The sequence below is a fragment of the Cetorhinus maximus genome, chromosome 1 (genome assembly GCF_964194155.1).
Source record: "Cetorhinus maximus chromosome 1, sCetMax3.hap1.1, whole genome shotgun sequence".
In the NCBI taxonomy this organism is placed as follows: Eukaryota; Metazoa; Chordata; class Chondrichthyes; order Lamniformes; family Cetorhinidae; genus Cetorhinus; species Cetorhinus maximus.
Genome location: NC_135879.1, coordinates 28156381 through 28183548, shown reverse-complemented (window position 1 = coordinate 28183548; position 27168 = coordinate 28156381). Strand labels below are relative to the sequence as shown.

General features: G+C 43.0%; 1 protein-coding gene across 8 annotated transcripts; it reads right to left on the bottom strand.

Annotated features, from left to right (window-relative positions):
• Positions 1–579: 579 nt before the first annotated feature.
• Positions 580–18570, bottom strand: LOC144678898 (short coiled-coil protein B). Of its 8 annotated transcripts, none has more exons than XM_078538966.1 (4): positions 18345–18570; positions 9103–9171; positions 1763–1846; positions 580–1340 (listed from the first exon to the last, which is right to left on the bottom strand). In XM_078538966.1, the coding sequence occupies exons 1-4, from the start codon at positions 18409–18411 to the stop codon at positions 1198–1200; spliced, it is 363 nt and encodes a 120-aa protein (XP_078395092.1). In that variant the 5' UTR covers positions 18412–18570; the 3' UTR covers positions 580–1197. The 8 variants fall into 8 exon arrangements, with proteins under 8 accessions (XP_078395092.1, XP_078395083.1, XP_078395102.1 ...); XM_078538957.1 differs by having other exon boundaries at positions 9103–9174; positions 18345–18531; XM_078538976.1 differs by lacking the exon at positions 18345–18570 and adding an exon at positions 18159–18271 and having other exon boundaries at positions 9103–9174.
• Positions 18571–27168: the final 8598 nt, after the last annotated feature.

The window sequence follows — 27168 nt, the reverse complement described above, 5'->3', positions numbered from 1 at the left end:
ACCCTAATCAGATAGGCAGTGAGCTGCCTCCCCATATTAGAGGAGATTTATTTAAATAGGATGTGTGGGGGAACAAATTTATCCTCATTAAAAAAAAATCTACCTGCAATTGGAGAAAATATTGGCTGGAATGTGTAGTTTCTCCAATGTGTCCCTGACATGCGCCAATGTGTAAATCCCTTTTATTTAATTTTCCAGAAATCAATCAGGGGCACTCTTACAAATGTCTTTCCAAACTCCTTCAGATGAGACACATGGTCCTCCCTGTCCTTACATTCTATAACAATCATCACCACATCATCTTCATAAAAGGAGGGACTTCTGACTCACTGGGTTGGGAGCGGAATTCTACAGGAGATCTACAAACTATCGCATTCCTTGAACTGGACAATGCAGTGTAGCGTATCCACTTCAAATTCAGCCAGAAACACCTGAAATATTTAATTGTTCAGTGTTTTCCTTTGGAGGTGGAGGGGTTGGGAAGGTTAGAGAAAGGGGGAAGAAGCAAGGTGGTTAAGCACCACCTCTTGGAAACAAAGTCACATATTAGTGTGAACTCAATTAGACATAACAACAATGTAGTTTAAAAAATTAATGTTTTATTATGGCAAATACATATAGCAAAAATGTAAGGTAAGCATATCACTGTACACAAAGGAGGTCACCAGGTGGCATTTACTGATCAGCATATACAAAGTTAAGACAATTCACTTTTCTAGTGTTGACATTATATTGCACTATGTTTTTCTCAATCTAAATTATGCTTTGTACCTAGTTCAAGTTAAACTAGAGGCAACAGCAACATGTAAATTACACTGAAGCCCCAGAATCAGTATCAAAACTGTAGCATCCTTTTATAGACCACACTGTCCAAAAAAACCCAGTGTGCTGTAATAATCATGGAACCATTTTGATATTACTGGGCCTGAACGATTATACTACAACATATTTCCAAGTGTAAACCTGTTAACAAGGGGCAACAAGCCATGCTCAAAATTTCCTAAAAATGCATCCTTAGATGAATTCAGGCCATGGAGGTTAAACGAAAAAAAGCAACAACTTTTTAAAAATCTGTTATTCCAGGCCAGTCAAGTTGAATTAGTCAGACATCTTAAGAAACTGAAGCAAATCACTTGACATTCTAGAAAGAGAATGTGTGTACACATCCCAAATATGATGACCAAATCAAACTGGCCCTTACTTTCGTTTGCTTTTTGTGTCTGTTGTCTGGAAAACGCTAGAAGCCGACATGAGATTTTCTATGTACTGCCCGAGAACTTGATTTTCAGACTTTAGTTTCAGATTCTCTTCTTTTACAGCATCCACGCGTGCAGACAGCTCTGAGTAAGCAAAAGAAATACACTAAGGCTTACTTGATCACTAGAATATAAAATGCAGTAAATTATGGAATCTCAACCCAATCATACCAACCAATATTTTTAAACTGACACAGAAGTAACTTCGTCAATTTTACTCAGCTAAACTATGCTGGTTATAAATGAAGCCAGTATTTTTATATTTTAACTAGGAAGGGAAGAGAAAGCAAGAATTAAAAAATGAAAGCAAAACCAAAAGGTTCTTTTTCTAAAAAGAAACTCCACAAGTTGCTTCCTTCATTTAGGGCAGACTTTAAACAGTTGCGGGGTTTCCTCAAGGAAAGAGACCACAACCTTACACTCAAGACTACCACCGAGTTCAAGCATATTGGTAGATCTATCCATAAGGATAAAAAGTATGCACTTCAGTACTTAAATTCATTTACCTTCTAAAGTGTGTTGAAGTTCCAACACTTGATTAATCAGTCGTGTTTTCTCTTCTAATTCTACTTGGTTCTCGGGGTCAATTACTAAAATTGATGGAAAGATGACATGATTTTACAAATCAAAAACATGTTTTAAAACATGGAGTAGAACAGGACTCAAGAAAACCCACGCTCCAACACATTAAAAGCCAGCTTAAAATTTAATATTGCCTTCTTCATTTTTTTCCTCTCTCTTTGTTATGATGAGCTTTCCATAGCCAGTTAGGATGCTTGCAAAATGAAAGCTAAAAGTTTTTAATTTAATCCTTTTTAGCTTCAGTATCATTCTGGTGAATCTATGCTGCACCCACTCCTAGTACTAGACCGTTCCAAATTTTCTTCCCGATTAAAAACACCCACATTCTGTTCAGAATTGTCTCTACATACCACCCCAAATACATGAGTGCAATCCCACTGAGAAAAGCTCCAGCAGTTTGTCCTAGTAATAGGAAAGCCGAAGCACTGACCTTCACAGAAAATTGCAACCTGCTATGACTTTAAATTTACAACACTTTACCACAACATTTAAAGTCAAAATGAATATCTAACTTCTCTAAGAATCAATTAGCCCCATTAAAAGATCGCAATGCAACCATGGCATCTACACAAAGGCCTTCATTGAACTTTAGCGGTCATGCCATGACAGTTTCATATTAAAAAAAAGGCAATATAAAAATTTGGGTGCATGTTGAAGGCTGCAACACTCAAAGCTTAGATGATTCCTCAAGTAGTTTAGACAATCATTCAAATCCTACACAAGTGTTATTGCCTTGAACCACTATCTATGACTTTGGTTATTTTACACCTAGGCTCAATGCCTACAGCACATTTACATCTGTGTCATATCTAGGAATTCAATTTTCTGATGAAGGAATTTATAAAGCTGCGTTGAAAAATTCAAAATTAGGGTCCAGCACATATATTCATGTTAATAATAAGCTTCTATTCTCATGCCATTTGAGGTGTAGCAGGAGAAGAAATTACAACTTTCCCACAGAGAGGTAAGTAGAGCAAATTACTCTGGGCTACTCCCACACACATCTAGAATTGATCATTAAGAACAGTCATAACAGGCCTCACAGTGGATTGGCTGTTGGCCTGCTCAGCTAGATGTAGCACAAGAGTGGGCACTTTTTATTTAAATATCTTATTACCATCTCATTCAAATACTTCAGGAAAACCTTTTCCATAGGTACTCTACATGTATTTGATCGTGAATTCAGATATCCTATTCTCATTAATATTTCCAAGTTTTGAATTAGGATAACTAAGATAATGTACTTAAAACACTATTAGACCCTCATACTTTCAATTTGATGGTGTTCCATGGATTCCATCTACATTATGTAGATATCCAAAAAGAACTACAAAACACCAAGCAAAAAGCCAAATACCTACATTAGATCTTCCCACTCTCACTTGATCATAAGCCTTGTACTCCATTTATATTACAGAATTGCTTCCATTGGAAGTGATACCCTTGCTGTCATTTGTACCCCTCAACACTGCTTGAAAAATCAAATTTACAGATGACTGCACATGTCAGGAGAAGGTCCACAATTGTGCCTGAGGAAAGAAGAAGTGGCAAAATTACTAACAGTAGAAGATAAAGGATATAATACTAGAGATATGTGGAAAAGTAGATCAAGGGGAGGGACTTACTAGGTTAAATAAAAAATTTTAAAAAGGATAATGGAGAAAATACTGAGATTAAAAGATAGACTAAACTCCAGGACCTAATGGTTCCAAAACAGATTGTTAAAAGTAGGTGAGGACATTGTAGATGCTGCAGTCACAATTTGCCAAAACACTCTCAGATTCAGGAATTCCCTTGGATTGGAAAATTGCCAATGTCACACCATTAAATTTAAGAAGGGTAAGAAAGGTGAGCTAGGAAATTATAGGCCTATTAATCCAATGTCAGTTTTGGGAAAGTTGCTGAAATCTGTTATTAAGGGACAGGAATGACAGAGCACTTGGAAAAACCATGAACGGGTCAAAAATCAGTCAGCATCGATTCATAAAGGGATGAATCAAAGCTAACAAACCTAATTGAATTTTGGAGGACATACCTAACATCAGATAAAGGATATGGATGTTACTGATATGGACTTCCAGAAGACATTCCACATGAGACTTAAAGCTGACAGCAAACAAAATTTGCAGCAACCTATTAACATGGGCAGGGAATTGGTAAGTAGATTAAAAAAAAGTCTAGGGTTTCATGACCACCTGATGTTCCAAAGCACCTTAGAGCCAATAAATTATTTTTTAAAGCGTAGTCACTGTTGTAGGGAGCAGATTAGCTCAGTTGGCTAGTGTGTGGTTCACTTAAAGGCGCAGATTTGATTCCTGTTCCAGCTGAGGTAGACTTGGGACCTCCCTCCTTGCCCTGGCAATGGCAAATCCCCCTGACAAAAATTGGTAAGAAACAGCTCAGGATGAAGCATCAGCAGTCAGTGAGCCAAGGACCTGCCTTAATTCAGGCAGAGCACACATGACAGCGTTGTAATGGAAAATATGCAACAGCCAAATTGCATACAGCAAGCTCCCGCCAAACAATGTGATAATGACCAGATTTTTTTTTGTGATGTTGATTGAGGGATAAATATCAATAGGGTAGGGATAGTGGGTGTGTATTCAATTGGCAGGATGTGACTAGCGGTGTCCCCAAGAATCTGCACAGAGGTCTCAGTATTAAACTATATTTGGATGAAGTCATCTAATTCAAGTTTGCTGATGGCATCAAGTTAAGTGCCACAGTAAATACTGTCAATAAGAACAAAGTTGCAAAGTGATAGTGGTTAATTAGATAGTAGATTGAGTCATTTGGCAAAATTGTGGCAGATGGAGGCCAATGATAAATCAGAGTATTTTCTAAATGGTGATAAGCTAGGAACTGTGAAGTACCAGTGATTTCGGCGGTGTCCAAGTACCAAAATCAAAGTTAGTGGATAGGTACAAAAAATTCAAAAAAGCAAATGGAATGCTGGCCTAAAGGGGCTGGATCATAGTGGACAGAAGTGATGCTATAGTTATATAGACCTCTGGTTAGGCCCCATTTAGAATACTGTGACCAGCTCTGGGTAACGTATCTCAGGAAGAATATATAGTACCAGGAGGGTGAGCAGCACAGATTCACCAGAATGATACTGGGGCTAAAAAGGGTTAACTTATGAAGATTGCAGTGTCCAGGCTTCTTTTTCATTGAGTATACAAGACAGTAAGTTTCCCTCCAAGCCACACACCATCCTGACTTGGAACTAAGTCAAAGTCACTGGGTCAAAACCCTGGAATTCCCTTCCTAACAGCACTATGGATGTTCCTACAACGCATGGACTACAACGGTTCAAGAAGGTGGCCCAAGGACAATTAGGGAAGAGCATTAAAAATGCTGGCCTAGCCAGTGGTGCCCACATCCCGTGAAAGGATAAAAAACAAATTAAGGAGCGAGGTGTTTAACATAATTAAAGGATTTGACAGTTTCAATTTATCTACCTTATTGCCTCTGGTGGAATTGTATAGAACAGGAATGGGTGGTGGGCATAACATTAAGATTAGAGCCAGGATGTTCATGAATGATGTCAGAATTTTTTTTTAAGATAAAAGGGTAGTGAAAATGCAGAAAACTCTCCTTCAAAAACTGCTGAGGCTAAGTCGATGGAAAGTTTCAAAACTGATTGCTAGATTTTTGCTAGGCAACAGTACAGTAATTCCTCATTTAACATTGTAGTTTTGTTCCTGAAAAGTGCAGCTTCAAAATGAAACATTAAGTGAATCAGATTTTCCCATTGCAACTAATGTAAAAGTTGCAGTTAGCTTCCGTAGAACCTTTATCAGAAAAAACATGAAAACATTAAACCCTGTAAGTTTAAATACTAAAATACTTAAATACTATATATTCTAAAATTTGTAAATGAAAACTTAATAGGCTAATTCTTTCTACTTGCCTCTCATTCGCCAACCCTTCCACTTGCTCTCCTGAAATCTTGCTGCGAGTGAGCGCTTGGGAAAAGAGCAGCGAAAGGTAGGAAGCAAGTGAGTGAGCGAGAGGAGCATTAAGCAGGAAAATCAGGGAAAGGGTGAGAGGGAGGGTTGACAAGCTGCACAGGTGGCAAGCAGAAAGGTCAGGGAGGGAAGCAGCAAGGGGGAGGGTCAGGGGACTGGATGGGCAGCAAGCTGAGCAGTCTGGGAGTGGGGGTGGGTTGTAGAACTGGAAAGGCCGCCCCGAAATGGCACCAATCAGGTCATGCACTACATAGGCCTGAAGCAAAACAGAAATCCTGATGCTAAGTGCACATACCAACCCTATTATATCCACAATGTTCAAGCAGAACAACTGGGGCAATTTTAAATGGGTACTTACTATACTACAAACTTCCGAACCAAAGTGAGTAAATGGGAGTTGAGCCATGAATTAATTTAATGGTGGGCCAGGCAGGAAGGGCTGAATGGCCTACTCCTAATCCTATGTTCCAGGCTAACTATTCTGAAAATACTCACCCATGGTGAAACTCAAAAATCACAGACCTAACTTTAGATCAGAATAAATGTTATAAATGTTGCTAGAACCTAGAGGTCAGGGGTAATGCACACATCCACTTAGAGAGAACTTTGATGCCTCTAGCCACAGGAATTACTAGGTTGGATTTATAGGGTTGTCTCCAAAAGTGCTCTTGCCACATGGACAACTTTATAAATAAATGGGTTTTTAAAAAAAGGCGATATTCTGTTAAATTTTCTTGTGATCCTAAATGTAAAGAAAGGAGGTGGCTGAACACTGGCATCTCAGTCATATCTCTCCATTTATGCTTTTGAACTGCTGGTTGCAGAGATTTAAAATATTGAATTTGTCTCTTATTAGGTAAGTAAAGGTCTCACAGCACTATTCAAAAGAGTATATAAGTTAGGAAATTAAAACAGCCTGTAACAGGGGTAATGGAATAATGGGCAACTTTAATCCTCAAAAAGACAGAGTAAACCAAATAAGCAAAAGCAGCTCGGAAGTCAAGTTCACGGATGATTTGAGACAGTCTTCTAAAACAGTATGTCAAGGTGACAACTAGAGAACAGGCTATTTTAAATCTAGTATTGCATAATGAGACAGGCTCATTAGCAATTTTATAATAAGATGTCCTCTGGAGAAGTGATCATAATATTAAGAATTTCATATCAAGCTTGAGCAGTAATTAAGTCCAAAACTAGGGTCTTAAATCTAAACAAAGCTAATTACAAACAAATGAGAGGCAAGTTGGCTAAGATAGGCTGGGAAATTAAATTTAAAAATATGATGGTAGATAAGCTACAGGGTACATTTAAAGAAATAATTTATAATACAAAACAAATATGCATTCCATTATGGATAAAAATCACCACTGGAAAAGCAGTTCAATCGTAGTTAACTAGAGAAGTTAAGGATAGTATCAGATTTAAAAAGAGGCAGCTTACTGTGTTGCCAAAAAAAGCAGTAAGCCTGTAGATTGAGGGGGCTTTAAAAGCCAGCAATGGATGGCTAAGTGATTGATATTTGATTAAAAAAGAATAAAAAACATAACCAGAAATAATGAAGATCTAGGGTTTAATGAATGATTAATTGAGAAGGGAAAATACAGGAGAAATTAATGAGAATAAAGATCAACCAATTCCCTGACTAGAAGGACCAAATAATATGCCGAAGTTTGATGATACTTTACTTTCCCACCTAGCTTTGTAAGCTGTGAGGAGAGAAAAAGGCTGCAAAGGGATATAGACCAGTTAAGTGATTAGGAAAGAAGGTGGCAGATGAAGCAAAATGTGGGGAAATGTTAAATTACCACTTTAATAAGAAGGATCAAACGGCAGAATTTTTTTTTAAAAAAGGAGAGATTAGAAAATGTTGGCAGATTGGGTATTTGGATGTTCTTCTACATGAAACACGGACAGTTAACATGCAGCTGCTGCAAATAATTAGGAAGGCTTTTTTGCAAGAGGGTTGGTGTAGAAGAACAAGGAAATCTTGTTACAATTATAATCGGGCTTTGATGAGACCCATCCAGATTACTGCTTTGGTCTCCTTACCCATGGAAGGATATACCTGCCTTAGAGAGGATGCAACAAAGGTTCACTAGACTGATTTCTGGAATGAGAGGGTTGTCCTATGAGGAAAGATGGTGGAGGATGGGCCTATATTCTCTGGAGTTTAGAAGAATGAAAGATGATCTTATTGAAACATAAAATTCTTAAAGAGAGTTTGATAGGATAGATGTTGACAGGTAGTTTCTCTGTGGTGAGAGGGTCTAGATCTAGGGGGCATAGTCTCAGACAAAGGGGTTGGCGTTTTGGACTAAGACAAGGAGAAATTTCTTCAGAGGGCTGTGAATCTTTGTAATTCTCTACCCTATTGGGCTGTGGATACATTCGTCATAGAGATTAATAGATTTTGCAGCACCAAGGGAATCAACTAATACAAATGTAGGGCAGGAAAGCAAAATTGATCTTATCATGATTTTAGTGAATAGCAGAGGTGCAAGAGGCCTTATGGCCCATCCCTGCTCCTATTTCTTGGTCAACAATCCTCCCTCAATCAACTTAAACAAAACATTAACTAGTTATTCATTTCATTGCTGTTTATCAGATCTTGTCAAGTTCAAAGCTCATTATCCTAGTCTACATAACAGCCATTGAAGGGTAATGAATAGTATGTCAGTCACAGCGACATTTCTATGATGGAAAATAAATATACATGCATGCCTGTTTGTTTTCTATTGGCTCACTGGTCCAACTATCATGGCACTGTTACACTTATAGAAATTTCATTAATCAATGAGAACCTTTGACCTCCCCCTGTAAGGCTAGGGAACTCACCCAATTTCTATTTTCCAATAAAGGTAGACAACCTTTAAAGGCCTGCTTCTGCCTGGACTTCATTGGCTTGAACTTTGGGAGCTCAACAGTACCCATCTCCCTCTGAGCTTTTCCCACTTACTGTACTCCCTAAGGATTCAACAGCCAGCTGCTAGTTCAGACTTCACATTCAATCTCTCCTTTCCACAGCAACTCCATGGACCGGAGTCCACACTAGGCTCAGGTCAAAGACTTGGTCACTAAACGGTCATTTTTTTTTTTTTTGGTCAGTGAATGGCACAGGACATCGGCTGCTTTTACACGAATTTCCATAACCACACCCTTCATCTCTTTAAGGAGAGATGCTCGAGTGAATGGAGTACTAGTAAATGCATTTCTTTCTGGAGAAGCAGATTACAGGAAAGGGACTGGATTTCACTTTGAAAGCAATAAGAGCCAATTTATGCTTTATATCATACCTTCCATATCTGCATTCATCATGACCTGTTCACAGTCGAGTTTTGAATCAGAGACGGTTGATCCAGAATCTACTAATGAAAAAGAAAATCTTTTAAATTGTAATAAGGTACTAGTAGTGGAAGATTTTACATTAGCTTCTCTAAATAGTCAGTTGGTAAATATCCCACCGTGAAGCCCATACAATGGAAGAAAGTCCCAGGTTTAATCCCTAGTCTCTGCTAAATTAATAGATCTTAACACTAAAGCAGTGGTGGGTGTGCTGTTACCTGATATCAATTGGAACAGCCGTTGAATTCAACACCCGTAAGTTAGGGAGAGGAAAGGATTTCAATGGTTCCCCGCTCCTGATCACCATCCAACAACTCCTGCTGGAAAGTGTTTAGAGGTATAAGGTGACAACAGGATTAATCGGTCGTGATGCCCTCTTCACATCAAAAAGCCTGTCAACACATGCTGTCTAGGCTCAAAACTATGAAGAATGCCAGCTGGGAAGCTACCAAAAGTCTTCCACTGCTCAGGAAGCAGACTCCAACATGAGCCATCAACTCCAAAAAAAAAAGGGGGATTTTTTTCTGGTAAAATAAAAGCAGTAGATTTTGCTTCTTCAGAAATTCACTTTTAAAGTCAAATAGGAGCTGAAATCACACATGTGTTAATCAATATAGCTCCTCGCCTCCATAAACAAACTGACAACAAACTCTTAAGATAATAAAATCTTTAATAATACTGCAGATAAAAGAGTGAAGTGAATTAACTCGCAGCGAAGGTGGAAAAAGATCAGAAGTTTTAATTCATTCAGTCACCAGCCGCCTATTAGAGATCAACCACATTAGGTCTTACGTGGAAAAGAAAGTTGTTCTGCTGGTGCCTGCAGCGGACCTGCCAGTAAATAACTATTCCAGCTTTCAGATCTGACACTGAAGGTCAGAATAGGCTTGGTCACTCATTGGTTATGATATGTTAAAAGGTATATATGTAAATGCAAGGAGTATAGCAAATAAAGCCGATGAGCTGAGGGCACACATAGACACATGGCAACATGATGTCGTTGCTATAATGGAAACTTGGCTTAAGGAGGGGCAAAAATGGCAGCTCAACATCCTTGGGTATAGAGTTTTCAGACAGGATAGGAAGGGGGTTAAAAAGGATAGGGGTATAGCATTAATGATTAAAAAATAAATTGCAGCTGTGAGGAGAGATGATATACCAAATGAGGCATCAAATGAAGCCATATGGGTTGAGCTCAGAAATAAAAAAGGGGCAGCCACACTACTAGGAGTGAATTATAGACCCCCAAATAGTGGAAGAGACAGATCTTGGAGGTCCCTGAAGGTGGCAGGACAGGTAGATAAGGTGGTAAAGAAAGCATTTGGAATGCTTTCCTTCATTGGATGAGGCATTGAATACAAAAGCAGGGATGTAATGATGGAACTGTATAAAACATTGGTTAGGCTACAGCTGCAATTGTGTGTATAGTTCTGTTACCACATTACAGGAAGGACATAATTGCTCTGGAGAGAGTACAGAGAAGATTTACGAGAATGCTGCCATGGTTTGAAAATTGCAACTATGAAGAAAGATTGGATAGGCTGGGGTTGTTTTCCTTAGAACAGAGGAGGCTGAGGGGTGACCTAATTGAGGTGTACAAAATTATGAGGGGCCTATATAGGGTAGACAGGAAAGACTTGTTTCCCTCTAGCTAAGGGATCAATTACCTGGAGGCATAGATTTAAGGTGATTAGTAGAAGGATTAGAGGGGATATATGAGGAAAAACTTTTTCACCCAGAAGAATTCACTGCCTAAATCAGTGGTTGAGGCCGAAACACAACTCATTTAAAAAGGTACTTGGATCTTCATCTGAAGCGCTGTAACCTGCAAGGATACGGACCAGATGCTGGAAAGTGGGATTAAAATGAGTGGCTTTTTCATCTTTTTCTGGCCAGCACAGACATGATGGACTGAATGGCCTCTTTCTATGGTTTCTTCCTGAAGTACAGGATTTAAAAAAAAGGACCTAGCAAAATAAAGGAGGTATTGTGATCAACAAATGTTACACTTCTCTTCTGGAAGCAGATTCTGTCAATTATATTGCTGGGGTTTCGAGTAGAAAAGAGTGTTATCATCATGTTGTCTATGGAGTAAATGTTTAGAAATGCAACTGAAACTACTGCAGCAATAATCCCAAAGTGACTCTATCCATTTAGCGTGGACATCAAACTTCAATGCTGATTTTACATTATCTTGAATCCATATCAGCCATTGTCCTAATCAATAAACAACTACATTTCCAGATTCGGCTGCTAGGAAACTGACCCTCCCACATTTGTCTCACCCAACACCACAGCAGCCTTCCAAAAAAAAACTTTATTCCCTTCAATATCTGCTCCACCAAAACTGGTTGGGAAAGCCTTTATTTTTTTTTTTTAAAAGTAGTAATTTAAACGTCTCTCCCACCAGACAACAAATCAGATACTCAGGGAAACCACTGCACACAAGTGTGCACTGGAATGAACACAATATTAAGTGGCACTATATATACTTCCCCTCAGAGCCTGCAAGTGGGGGAAACCACTGATCCTAATATAAACAGGTCATGTCAGTAACCTGACAGGAACACAGGAGTCAGGTGTTTAAAATGGAACCACTGCCAATGATAAATCTGTTGAAATGCATTTATGCAGAAGTAAAACACCTCATGAGCCAATTATGAAAGTCAAACTTCCATTATAGAATGCATTGGGAGTGAAACTTTCCATTGCTTTACTTTATAATAGTGATTAGTTTGGTTAATTCACTCATTTGCACATGTATCTGAAGGAACACATAACAGTAAATAATGGGTCAACAGTTTGTAGATTACAACATTCAAGGAAGTAGGGGATACCTGTATGTAATCTAGCATTTTATATGTGGTACAAGAGTCCTTCAGTACCAATAATTTATGGAGAAATATTGAAGAAAACATTAGTGCAATATTTTGTTTTAGTTTAAGTGCTCACCCTCTAGCTCACTGGATTAGCCTAAATAATTCTTGTAGGCAAGGCCCAGTTATGTTTTATTTTCAAACATAACTTGCAAGACCTTTATTTTATAACAACATACATGAAGCATGAAAATATCTGATTCGCTAAGAAAACACATTTTCTGTTTACTCTGAAGAGAATACTCAGGAGATATCTTTAAGGAATAGATCAATTGAATTCTGATGTATTTCAGCTTGTCACAAACTCTAGAACTGGAGGACGTGAACTCAACCTTAGAATGAAGTTGCACTGACAATTTTAGGCTTAATTACTTTATACAGGAGGTATATATATATATATATACTAAATATATAAATTTATACTTCCCCATCAGGAACCAGCCACCAGTGGGAGTCTTCAAGAGGGCAGACTGCAAATCTGAACAAACCAGTAATGTTCCATTGTATTTGGCTGGAACATGTCAGTCATGGAAGACCACAGGGAGGATGAAAGAATTAATGCTGGAAGGTGGGGGCTCAGTAGAGCCCGGGGAGGGCGGGGGGGGTGGGCGGGGGGGGGGGAAGAGAGAGAGAGAGAGAGAGAGAGAGAGAGAGAGAATGCCGACATGGGGCAGAGTGGACAGGGGTGGCAGGCTTATGGGGAAGGGTGGGGAGAGAGTCTGGGGAAATGGCGGGGGGGAGGGGGAGGAATGTCTTAGAGGGGGTGTTGGTGTTGGGATCCTGGGGGAAGAACTCACAGTACTGGTGATAGGATAGAATAGTCAGATAGGGGTAGTGGGATTCAGTAGGGAGGCAGGTCCAGCGTGAGAGTCTGATAGGTTAAGGTCTCATCAAGTGGGTCACGGAGGGGGACAAGAGAGGTGGCTTAGATAACAGGAGGGGGCAGGGTCAGGGTGGGCATGGGGACGGTAATAGGTGCTGTTGCTGAGGGGAGGAATGGCATGTGGAGGTGGATCGTGATAGGGTCCAGAGTAAAGGTGGGAGCAGAGAGGGAGGTTCAAGAGTGATAGAGGGGAGAGGAGTGCTGATGGTGGGTAGGCCAATAGTGTTGGGGGATGGAGGCATTAGTTGTTGGGTCACAGTAGGAGGGTAGAAGGTGGTACAGCAAATTTGAAAGGTGAGGCACACCATTTTCCAAACTGACTTTGACCAGGCAGTTAGTCAGTGAGAGATTCCTGGAGGTGGGAACGAGGGTTTTTCAGGTGGGTGGAGTTCAAGGTCAGTCAGCACAAATGGCCAACTAAAGGGACACCCTAATAATTGAGGCAACTGGATGTCAAAGGTGCTCAGCTGTGTTCTGCTCTTGGTGAAGCCTGCATTGCAGCAGGTTTGTTCCTGACTCATGGGTCTCATAACACCAAGATCCCAGCAAGATGTGGAGCTGCTGTTCACTCTGTGCCATTTGCCATTGGCTGCATTCAGAGGCAGAGATGAAGGGAGGGAGGGAGGTGGATGCCTTCAAGGAAGCACTTCTTCCCATCTTCCCAGGTGAAAGGTCGTGCTTGACAAGGGATCATGCAGTTAGTTTTTCTATGCTGCCAATATAGAGTTGAGGGTAGTGAAGACAAGTGGAAAGTACCCAAGTGAGGCTTCTTGCACATGACTCTCATCACCCTGGTCAAAGCAATGTCTCTACATACATTCATCCACAGAAGCCTGTAAAGGACATGCTCATTAAAACGTATCACTTAAATTAACTCACATATCGACTGAGGTGTTGATGATGCAGGCTGCAGGCAACCCTATAAGACACCATAAGACATAGGAGCAGAAATCAGGCCCATCGAGTCTGCTCCGCCATTCAATCATGGCTGATAAGTTTCTCAACCCCATTCTCCCGCCTTCGTGAACCTCCTCTGGACCCTCTCCAAGGCCAGCACATCCTTCCTGAGATACAGGGCCCAAAATTGCTCACAATATTCTAAATGTGGTCTGACCAGAGCCTTATAAAGCCTCTGCAGCACATCCCTGCTTTTATATTCTAATCCTCTCAAAATAAATGCCAACATTGCATTTGCCTTCCTAACTACCGACTCAACCTGCAAGTTAACCTTAAGAGAATCCTGGACTAGGACTCCCAAGTCCCTTTGCACTCCAGACTTCTGAATTCTTTCCCCATTTAGAAAATAGTCTATGCCTCTATTCTTTCTACCAAAGTGCATGACCTCACACTTCCCCACGTTGTATTCCATCTGCCACTTCTTTGCCCATTCTCCTAACCTGTCCAAATCCTTCTGCAGCCTCCCCGCCTCCTCAATACTACCTGTCCCTCCACCTATCTTTGTATCATCTGCAAACTTAGCCAGGGTGCCCTCAGTTCCTTCATCTAGATCATTAATGTATAAAGTGAAAAGTTGTGGTCCCAACACTGACCCCTGCGGAACTCCACTAGTCACCGGCAGCCATCCTGAGAAGGACCCCCTTTATCCCCACTCTCTGCCTCCTGCCAGACAGCCAATCTTCCGTCCATGCTAGTACCTTGCCTCTTACACCATGGGCTGTTATCTTACTGAGCAGCCTCCTGTGCAGCAGCTTGGCAAAGGCCTTCTGGAAGTCCAAGTAGATAACATCCATTGGCTCTCCTTTGTCTAACCTGCTCGTTACCTCCTCAAAGAATTCTAACAGATTTGTCAGTTGCCCTTGATGAAACCATGCTGACTTTGCCATATTTTACCATGCACTTCCAAGTATTCTGAAATCTCATCCTTAACAATGGACTCTAAAATCTTACCAACGTCCGAGGTCAGGCTAATTGGCCTGTAATTTCCCGTCTTTTGCCTCACTCCCTTCTTAAACAGGGGGGTTACATTAGCGATTTTCCAGTCCTCTGGGACCCTCCCTGACTCCAGTGATTCCCGAAAGATCGCCACTAACACCTCCACTATCTCTTCAGCTATCTCCTTCAGAACTCTGGGGTGTAATCCATCTGGTCCAGGTGATTTATCCACCTTCAGACCCTTCAGTTTTCCTAGCACCTTCTCCTTGGTAATGGCCACCATACTCACCTCTGCCCCCCGACTCTCTTGAACTTTGGGGATGTCACTCGTGTCTTCCACTGTGAAGACTGACGCAAAGTACCTATTCAGTTCCTCCGCCATTTCTTTGTTCCCCACTACTACTTCTCCAGCGTCATTTTCCAGCGGCCCAATGTCCACTTTTGCCTCACTCTTACCCTTTATATATCTAAAAAAACTCTTGCAACCTTCTTTCATATTACTGGCTAGTTTACCCTCATATTTAATCTTCTCCCTCCTTATTTCTTTTTTAGTTGTCCTCTGTTGGTCTTTGCAGGCTTCCCAATCCCCTGGTTTCCCACTGCTCTTCGCCACATTGTATGCTTTCTCTTTAGCTTTTATGCTGTCCCTGACTTCCCTTGTCAGCCATGGTTGCCTCATCTTCCCTTTAGTATGCTTCTTCTTCCTAGGGATGAATTTTTGCTGTGTCTCCCAAATTACTCCCAGAAACTCCTGCCATTGCTGTTCCACTGTCGTTCCTGCTAGGCTCATCTCCCAATCAATTCTGGCCAGCTCCTCCCTCATATTTCTGTGGTTGCCTTTATTCAACTGTAATACCGTTACATCTGATTCCAGCTTTTTCCTCTCAAATTGCAGGGTAAATTCTATCATATTATGGTCACTTCCTCCTAAGGGTTCCTTCACCTTAAGCTCCCTTATCAAATCTGCCTCAACCCTGCCTTGGTAATGGCTTTCATCCAGATGATCACCAGTTGGTACAGGATCAGGAGGAGAAAAAGCCCAACCAGCAAGAGGCAGCAGGGTCTCTATAAAGGTCAAGAGGCTGGCGAACATGGACCACTGCAACAGTGAGCAGTGGCCCAATCACAGGTGTGTTACCAGCAGTGGTCTTATCTAGGGATGGGTGAAAGGCAATGCCAGAGGAGCCCTCATACACCCCGGGATCTGGTTGCTCACATCCGCCAGCTTCTCCAGCACAAGCTGTGGCCGCAAGGACTCTGGAACTCCTGACGTGCATCAAGTGCATGTCTGTCTGGGTGCCATTTAAATAGGGTGCTGGGACCTCTGACCCCATGAGGTACCAGTGAGGTGGGCGACTTCCTGCCCATCCCACCACAAAATTCACCGAGCTCCTTACGGATTTACAATAGGAGGTCGAAAGCAGAAGATCATACATGTTCACCCCCACCCGCCCGCCCGCCCACCCAGCAGGAATCACACAGACCATCCCATCCGCAAATGGACTTAAGTCTCCACAATGGAAAATTCTGTCCCATTTACATGAACTTGAATCTCACCACCCTGGCTGAGATCCGATAGCAGTATCGATGGGCCTTGCTGGTCTGTGTGGCTCAGCTGCTCACTGGATTGAACACCCAATTTCCAGGTTTATAAAACATTACACCCCATGAATAAACATTTTTTTGTTTAAAAAAAAAATACATAGGATAGGGCCAGAACTTAAAGCCAGACGTAGTTTGGTGCAGTGAATCTAGAATACTAAATAAAGATATCAATGGAGTAGCAGCAGCCAGTTTAAATTCTCAAGTCACTTTACAGCTTCGATTTCAGATCTCTCCTGTTTTTTGGGGGGGGGGGGTGGAGAGATGAAAGGCGGACCTTGCAATTCTCCATAACCCATATTGTCCCAGAGGTTTGCATTTAATCCTCCCCCCCTCCCCTGGTCTGCAGGCTGACTAAAGGCCTAACCCTATCCATAGCACTGCCGGCATTTTTAAATGGAGCTTGGCGGTGGCGGCGGGGGGAGGGTAACTGCTGCTTGCTTCAGCCGCTCGCCGGGAGGGCCGACCACTTACCTCCTGTGACTCCGGGCACCGGGTACCGCCGGGGTCGGTGTCTTGAGTTCTAGACAGAGAGAGAGAGAGAGAGAGAGGGGGCGAAGGATTTAAAGCGGAGTCTGGGACTGACCGGGAGAAAGGAAAAAAGGGGTTTCCGAGGCTGGCAATGAACAAGATGGCCACCAGAGGGCGAGGCCAACACATCCAGGAAGGCAAAGGAAGGACAGCCGCACACACTCATCTCGAGCAGAAGGAACAGGCTTCCTGTGCACTGCTGACACTGACACACACACACTGACACACACACACCAAATACACCCAATAGTCTGCCTTTTTAAAACAAAAACATAGCAGGCTCTTTGGAAACTTCTCTTCTATCAACACACAAAAAAAACAACTGTGAAAGAATTCACATGCCACATTTTTTTTTTCCATTTAAGTTGAAAATCCAACTCTCCCATTTCAAAACAAAAATAAAAATACCTGGGGGGGGAAAAAAAAAACTCAGCGGGTCTGACAGCATCGGCGGAGAGGAAGACGAGGCAAAACGTTTCGAGTCCGTGTGACTGTCCATCAGGAACAATACGGAGTCATTCACTTGTCTTCCTCTCCGCCGATGCTGTCAGACCCGCTGAGTTATTTCCCGCCCCCCACCCCCCAAGTGTTTTGGTTTTGGTTTTGGTTTTGGATTTCCAGTATCCGCAGTTTTTTTTGTTGTTGCTTTTATCTATCCCATTTCACTCGGGTGACACTTTAAAAAGCACGAAATTGCAGCTCACATGTTTAAATAAGCTCACAGACCATCAAATCTTGACCTTTTTTTTCTCCTTTCCCCCCACCCCACCCCCAAATTTAAAACCACATTTGTTTCCAACGTTCACTCAAAACTGTTATAGTTGGTAACCAAAAGATACGCAAATGCATCCCTGTCACTACCGTGCAACAAACACCCCAAATCCCACTCCTTTTAAACCCAGGCAGCTCTTTCCGAACAGACTATTTCCCACCCTCAATGAGCCACGTGAACATAACTGAGACGGGGAAAAAGGATGAACCGCTTGTCTCAAGTCAAAAGGTTGTCATTGCTGCCCGGGTATGAGCTAAAAAAACAGCCTGAAGTGAGCTGCAGTTCTGGGTCCACACATATCTGTGGCACAAACCCAGTCTGATCATCACCAGGCAGTGAGATCCACTTAACTGCATCCAAATGGTTTCTGAAACAAGTGAGAAACAAGAGAATAAAGGTACATTTTTCAGAAGTTCCTTATGCACAATCACATTTTTGACATTGTCCCACCTGATTCCTGGAAATAGGATTTCCTACGCCACATGTGCAGACTGCCCTAGTGATCCGAGGGGAGGGGGGAAACCCAACCACACGTTTTGGATCATTGATCATCAGAAAGAAATGCCAACAACCGCCGAAGCCGCTGCATTACCCCCTGTACTTTGAGTTACTAGTTACGCATTAACTCGGCTTTACCCGAATCATCGGCTAAAGAAATGGTCGTGAACACGCCGTCCTCTTCTGCACTCTCGGTTTGATCCATGCCACTCTTCCAAGTTTGAGCGAACAGCAATATCCTAACCACTAAAGTGGAGCCAGAAGTGACTTGTTCAAGACGTGCCGGTCTTCTTTCCACTGAATGATTGCCCAGAAAGAACTGAATAATTGAAATCCGACCTGCTACCTTTACTTGATACCTGATCTACTGCACGGGGTTTAGCTCTTCCGGAAATTGTTTAAAGGACAAAGCATACATTTAATGGCTTAGAAAATGCTTAACTAAACAAAAAAGCCTGTACGTTTGGTATCCTCCCTTAGTGCTCATTTCTCCTGTCTTTAATTGGATGATAAATTAGTACTGGTAATTTACAATTCGCGATAAACAAGGATTCATTTTATATGATTTTCTTCAAAAATTATCTTTTGGTAAGTTAAAACTAGGGAATATGCCAATATAAACTAAATACTTGGTTATTTTACATAGAAATGATTTTTTTTTTGTAAAAATATACTTTATTCATAAATTATCTTCAATCACATTCAAAACCATTTCAAAAACAACATTACAAGGGTACAATCCAGGTTAAACTTTTACATAATGTATCACCAGGTGCATCAGTACAAACAATATTACAATCATTTACAGCCTTTCATTTTGATCTGTACAGCCCGAGGGGCTCTAAACAGTTCCCAGTCTCTCGGTGCGCTGTGGTAGAAAGGTCTTAGACAGCGACCCTTCCCCATTGCGCCTTTGCGGCAGCTGCCCCAAGCTTTAGTGCGTCCCTCAGCACGTAGTCCTGGACTTTGGATTGTGCCAGTCCGCAACAATCGGTCGGGGACAACTCTTTGTGCTGGAAGACCAACAAGTTTCGGGCAGACCAAAGCGCGTCTTTCACCGAGTTGATGATCCTCCAGCTGCAGTTGATGTTTGTCTCGGTGTGTGTCCCTGGGAACAGCCCGTAGAGCACAGAGTCCTGTGTCACAAAACTGCTCGGGATGAACCTCGACAGCAACCACTGCATCTCTCTCCAGACTTTCTTTGCAAAGGCACAATCCACAAGGAGGTGAACAACGGTCTCTTCCCCACCGCAGCCACCTCGAGGGCAACGTGCAGAGGGGGTGAGATTCCTGGCGTGTAGGAAGGATCTGACAGGGAGGGCCTTTCTCACCACCAGCCAAGCTACGTCTTGGTGCTTGTTGGAAAGTTCTGGCGATGAGGCATTCTGCCAAATGACTTTGACAGTCTGCTCGGGGAACCATCCCACAGGGTCCACCCTCTCCTTATCCCTCAGGGCCTCTAGGACGTTACGTGCTGACCACTGCCTGATGGACTTGTGGTCAAAGGTGTTTTTCTGCATAAATTTTTCCACCAGGGACAGGTGGTACGGCACGGTCCAACTACTTGGAGCGTTCCGCGGCAGCGTGGCCAGACCCATCCTTCGCAACACCGGGGACAGGTAGAACCTCAGCACGTATGATTACTTGGAAACAGCCCGTGTTGATATTTTATCTCCCACAACAGTAATCTCAATTCCATCTGTCTGTTCAGTTCCCATACCCTTTTAGTTAACCTGACCCTACCTGAACAATACGTACATTGTATTAAAATATTCTTTCTTCTTTTAATTCTTTAAAAGTTAGATTTGATGATATAATTATGTATTAACATTTAAAAGATCAGCATTTTGAAACAAAAGCAATTATTTCTGCGGTTATAGATATATTAGTTTCAAAGATGTATTGGTTTACAATGACCAAGTCACAGTATTTTTATTACATGAGATTTGTAATTTTTTACTGGTGTTTTGCAGAACAAATTCCATAATTTCATTGCTGCTTTCCATGAAAAGATTTCTCAGATCAACAGCCACCCTTGTTAGATACATTCTGTCATCAAACTATTCTGCCAGCAAGAATATTAATCCTAATGATTTTTGTGCACATTTATTGTTCTTCTTGAATATAACACTAATAAGAATTAGCCCAGGTACTTATTAAAATGTAAGTGGAATAAAGATATAGAAATAACATTTTAGGTTTGTAAACAGACAATTATTGAGATTTTAAAGAAAGACATAGTCTGACTCCTGACATTATCTTCTGGAATTACATGTCCCAACCATTGTATTGATTTGGGCCATGCTGTTGATCTATTTTCCCCCCTTAGGGGGCAGAAGTGACAAGACTAGCACTGTCACCTACAAAAGGCTGAAGATGGCATGGCACTTGGGCACATGTATACATCAGATAGACTGAAGAGCCTCTGAAAGCAGCAAGCCAATTAACCTTTGGAATAATCTCCTGTTCAGCCATGATATCAGGGTAAATGAGATGGGAGGGAGTTCTGTTTGCCTGCAAGATTCAACACTGACTGCAACTGAGTTTAAGGTCGTTAAATAATGTTGGCATTTTCCTATACCTCTACTTCAGAACCTGAATGGGAGCAGCCAGAAAACGGCTGCATGGGTCAGCTGAAGGTGGACAGAATATTTCTGTAATTTCAAATTGTATGTCTGAGGAATTAAATCAATTGCACCCCTTATGCCCATAAGGTACAAATGAAGATGTTGTCTGATGCATTCCCATCATTTCCCTTTAGTTTTAATATCATTGGATCATAGAATGATACAGGACAGAAGGAGATCATTCGACCCATTGTGCTTGTGCCTGTTCTTCAGTTGAGCTATCCAATTGATCCCATTTCCTTGCTCTTTCTCCATAGTCCTTTAAATTTTTCCCTTCAAGTATTTATCCAATTCCCTTTTGGATGTTACTATTGAATCTACTTCCATTATCTCTCAGCAGTGGTTTCCAGAAGACAACAACTCACTCTGTGAAGAAATGTTTCCTCATATCATCTCTGGTTCTTTTGTCAATCACCTTAAATCTCTGTCCTCTGGTTACTGGCCCTTCTGCCACCGGAAACAAATTTTCCTTACTTACTCAGTCAAAACCATTTATAATTTTAAACCTCTCTATCAATTTTACATTTAACCTTTCCTGCTTTAAGGCAACAACCCCAGCTTCTCCAGTCTCTCCACATAACTGAAGTTCCTCACCCCGACACCATTCTGGTAAATCATTTCTCCGCCATCCACAAGGCCCTGACACACCTTCCTAAAACATGGTATTCAGGATTGCACAAAATACTCCAGCTGAGGCCCAGCCAGTGTCTTATAAATGTTTAGCATAACTTTCTTGATTTTCAACTATATGTCTCTACTAATAAAGCCAAGGATCCCATTTGTTTTTTTTTAAACCACTTTCTCAACTTGTTCTGCCACCTTCAAAGATTTGTGTACATACACTCCTAGGTCTCTCTGTTCCTGCATCCACTTTAAAGTGGTAAAGTACGAGCCCATGGGATCCAAGGCAAAGTGGCACTTTGGATCCAAAATTGGCTGAGAGGCAGGAACCAGAGGGTGATGGAAGAGTGACTAAGGCCCTTGAGTCCTTCGAGAAGAGTAAAACTCCCGGAAGCGAGTTGTATTCGGCTCTGTGGGACTTGATCGGCCCAGACCTGCTAGGAGTGTACGAGAGTATGCTCCTGGCCGGTAGTATGTCAGAATCCATGAGGAAAGGCATCATCACCCTCATCTACAAGCACAAGGGGGAAAGGGAGGAAATTAGAAATTGGCGACCCATTTCACTGTTGAATGTGGACTATAAGATTCTGTCCAAGGTCATCGCCAATCGGGTCAAATCCGCTCTGGAATTGGTGATTCACCCTGACCAGACCTGCTCTGTGCCAGGCAGGAAGATCTGTGACAGCCTCGCGCTGCTCAGGGATACGATTGCCTATGTACAGGACAGGGGTGTGGATACCTGCCTCATCAGCTTGGATCAGGAGAAGGCCTTTGACAGAATATCGCACACCTACATGGTGGATGTGCTCTCCAAAATGGGGTTTGGGGAGGGAATTCGAAATTGGATCCAACTGCTCTACACTAACATCAGTAGCGCAGTCTCAATCAATGGGTGGGAAACAGATAGCTTTCCGATTAAATCTGGAGTCAGGCAGGGCTGTCCTCTCTCGCCTGTTCTTTTCGTGTGTTGCATAGAACCCTTTGCCGAGTCCATCAGGAAGGATCCGGGCATAAGAGGAGTGACGATCCCAGGCAGTGGAGGCACTCAGGTAAAAGCCTCCCTGTACATGGACGACGTCGCCATCTTCTGCTCGGATCCGCTGTCGGTGCGCAGACTGATCCACATCTGCGACCAGTTCGAACTGGCCTCGGGAGCCAAGGTAAATCGTGGGAAGAGCGAGGCCATGTTCTTTGGGAACTGGGCTGACCGATCCTTTGTCCCCTTCACTGTCAGGGCTGACGGCCTGAAGGTGCTGGGGATATGGTTCGGAGGGACCAGGGCATGCGTTAGAAACTGGAAGGAGCAAGTGGCTATGGTGAAAAGGAAACTGGGCATGTGGGAGCGACGCTCCCTCTCCATTGCGGGTAAGAACCTGGTCATCAGGTGTGAGGCACTCTCGCTGTTGCTGTACGTGGCGCAGGTCTGGCCCATTCCAGACTCCTGCGCGATGGCGATCACTAGAGCCATCTTCCGCTTTATCTGGAGGTCGAAAATGGATCGTATCCGCAGGGACGCGATGTACAAGCCTCTAGATAAAGGGGGAAAAAACGTGCCCAACATCGCCCTCATACTGATGGCCACCTTTGTGTGTGGCTGCATCAAGCGGTGCGTAGACCCTCAGTACGCAAACACCAAGTGTCACTACGTGCTGAGGTTCTACCTGTCCCCGGTGTTGCGAAGGATGGGTCTGGCCACGCTGCCGTGGAACGCTCCAAGTAGTTGGACCGTGCCGTACCACCTGTCCCTGGTGGAAAAATTTATGCAGAGAAACAGCTTTGACCACAAGTCCATCAGGCAGTGGTCAGCACGTAACGTCCTAGAGGCCCTGAGGGAAAAGGAGAGGGTGGACCCTGTGGGATGGTTCCCCGAGCAGACTGTCAAAGTCATTTGGCAGAATGCCTCATCGCCAGAACTTTCCAACAAGCACCAAGACGTGGCTTGGCTGGTGGTGAGAAAGGCCCTCCCCGTCAGATCCTTCCTACACGCCAGGAGTCTCACCCCCTCTGCACGTTGCCCTCGAGGTGGCTGTGGTGGGGAAGAGACCGTTGTTCACCTCCTTGTGGATTGTACCTTTGCAAAGAAAGTCTGGAGAGAGATGCAGTGGTTGCTGTCGAGGTTCATCCCGAGCAGTTCTGTGACACAGGACTCTGTGCTCTACGGACTGTTCCCAGGGACACACACCGAGACAAACATCAACTGCAGCTGGAGGATCATCAACTCGGTGAAAGACGCGCTTTGGTCTGCCCGAAACTTGTTGGTCTTCCAGCACAAAGAGTTGTCCCCGACCGATTGTTGCGGACTGGCACAATCCAAAGTCCAGGACTACGTGCTGAGGGACGCACTAAAGCTTGGGGCAGCTGCCGCAAAGGCGCAATGGGGAAGGGTCGCTGTCTAAGACCTTTCTGCCACAGCGCACCGAGAGACTGGGAACTGTTTAGAGCCCCTCGGGCTGTACAGCTCAAAATGAAAGGCTGTAAATGATTGTAATATTGTTTGTACTGATGCACCTGGTGATACATTTTGTAAAAGTTTAACCTGGATTGTACCCTTGTAATGGTGTTTTTGGAATGGTTTGGAATGTGATTGAAGATATTTTATGAATAAAGTATATTTTTGCAAAAAAAAAAGATGGTAGAGTGATGTTTCTGTGACTGGAAGTCTGTTTCCAGTGGGGTTCCACAGAGCTTGGTGCTGGGGCCCTTGCTGTTTGTGGTGTAAAAAAATGATTTGGACTTAAATTTAGGGGGTATGATCAAGAAGTTCGCGGATGGCAAAAAAATTGGTAGGGTGGTAAATAGTGAGGAGGATAGCCATAAACTACAGGAGGATATCAATAACTGGTTAGTTGGGCAGAGCAGTGGTAAATGAAATTCAGCCATGAAAAGTATGAGGTAATGCACTTGGGGAGGGCTAACAAGGCAAGGGATTACACGATGAATGGTAGGACCCTGGAAAATACTGAAAATCAGAGGGACCTTGGTGTGCGTAACCACAGATCCCTGAAGGTAGCAGGGCAGGTAGATAAGGTGGTTAAGAAGACATATGGGATACTTGCCTTTATTATCAGAGGCATAGAATACAAGAGCAGGGAGGTTATGCTGGAACTGTATAAAATGCTGGTTAGGCCACAACTGGAGCACTGTGTGCAGTTCTGGTCACCACATTATAGGACGGATGTGATTGCACTGGAGCGGGTGCAGGGGAGATTTACCAGGATGCTGCCTGGGCTGGAGGGTCTGAGCTATGAGGAAAGATTGGATAGGCTGGAGTTGTTTTCCTTGGGGCAGCTAAGGTTGAGAGGGGACCTGATAGAGGTGTATAAGATTATGAACAGCATAGATAGGGTGGATAGGAAGGCACTTTTTCCATTAGTAGAGGGCTCAATAACCAGGGGGGCATAGATTTAAGGTAAGAGATAGAAGGCTAAGAGGGGAGTTAAAGAGAAATTTCTTCACCAAGAGGGTGGTGGGAGTCTGGAACTCAGTCTGAAAGGGTAGTTGCGTCAGAAACTCTTGTAACATTTAAGAAGTATTTAGATATTCGCTTGCGTTGCCATGGCCTCCAGGGCTATTGGCCAAGCACTGGAAAATGGGATTAGTGCAGTCAGGTCTTTGTTGACTGGCATGGACACAATGGGCCAAATGATCTCCTTCTGTGCTGTAAATCTATGAGTCTATGGTACTATTTAGTTCCTCATTATTCCTAGCAAAATTTATCACTTCACACTTATCTGGTGTTAAATTTCATCTGCCATGTGTCTGCCTATTTTTATTTTTGTTAGTCTGTCTATGTCTTCCTGATGTCTCTTACTATCCTCCTTCATGTTTACTACATTTCTGAGTTTTGAATCATCTTCAAGCTTTGAAATTATGTCCTGTGTACCCAAGTCCAGATCATATCAAAAAGCCAGTCGTCCAAGTAACAATCCCTGGGGAACATAACTGTATACTTTCATCCAGTCTGAGAAACAACCATTCACCTCTACTCTCTGCTTTCTGCCCATTATCTAATTTTGTATCCGTGCCAGCACTGTCCCTTTAATCCCATGGGCTTTAGTTTTGCTATCAAGTCAATTTTGTGGCACTTTGTCAAACGCCTTTTAAAAGCCCATCTCCACACCACCCACATCAACTTTCTCCGTTATTTCATGAAAGCACTTGATCAAGTTAGTCAAACACGATTTGCCTTTAACAAGTTCTTCTGACACTTTCATTTATTAGCCAATGCTTTTCCAAATGCAATTTAATTTTGTTCAAATTTTTTGGCTCTAAACACTTCCCCACCATCGACATTAAACTGACTATAGGTGCTGGGTTGAGCTCTCTCCCTTTATTTCAACAGCATAACACCAATAAGAATTAGCCCAGGCACATACTAAAATGTAAGTGGAATAAAGAGATAGGGCGGAATTTTCCATAAATGAGACTAACTGCAGTGGAGGGTGGTTTTGGCAGTGCCCACCCCGACGACCGGAATGGCAGGAACTTGTGCCCGATTCTGTGCTTGGAGCCTCATTAATTATGCAAAGGTGTGTATCGGTCCAAATCACCTAGCGGGCTGGGAGTTGATTTGTGTGGTCGCCGTTAGCTGGCAGGTTTGCAGGTCTGGACGCTATTTTTAAAGGCAAGTCCAACACACATGCTCACTCTCTCCAGCCACCAGAGATGACTGGCAGCCAGAAGAGGAAGACCGAGAGCCTGAAGAACAAGGCAGCACCCCACTTCATGCACCAGGCCCTACAGGCCTTGATCAGAAGAGTGCAGACTCACAGGCACATGCTCTATCCCAGGGATGGTTGCAGGAAACACAGCAGCCTCACCTCTCTGGCCTGGGAGGCCATGGTGGAGCAGGCCAGTGTGGCTAGCACCTGTGTCCCGAAATGCCATCCAGTGCAGGAAGAGGATGAACGAGCTCATCTGCTCCAGCAGGATAAGTCTTCCTTCAACACCCTCCAATATCAAACTCTCATCATGGCATTATGCACTCCATGCTTCTCTCTTCAGAGGTCTCAGGCAGCCATTAATGGGGGACACATAACAACAATTGTTCTCTTACTGAGACTTTCACATCATCCCCTAACATCTGTCATGTTGCTCACACTGCAGGTTTAGTTTTCTTCCCACTCAGTGATAGTGCCCCACTGTGAGATTCACATTCCTGTGATGTCAGCCTCAATTGAATAGTACCTGCAGCCCTTGTGTGATGTCAGGGAGGTGTGTTTAAATCTTTATTGGAAGTGTGTGACGTTAACTGTTTCTAACCCTTCTTCCTCAAAGAACACCATTCAGCCAGGGCAGCTCATCAGCATTGATAATCGAGCAGCATTTGTGTCTCCTCAGTGGTAGTGGCAGAAGAAAAGACATGCACGGGAGGAGATCCCTAAGCATGTCCACATCTCAGTTCGCAGCAGTGTTTGCATCATTAGATGGCGGAGAAGGGTCGATCTTTTTCCTAAGTGGGCTCTCAGTTCCCAGAGTGAGCTCACTCACAAAGCCCCACAGACCAAAGCAAAGATCATGGCCTGGCGATTCATGAAACCAGAAGTGCAAGTGTGAATCTAGGACTCGTTCTTGCTGCAAGTGGGTGGATATCACCCGAGTTGAAAGAAAATGGCATTAAAGACTAGGAGAGATGCGGCCATATTCCCTCACTTGACTTTACTCTTCCTGGAACCTGTCAGAGATTAACGTATCACGGGCACATCTCCCATGTC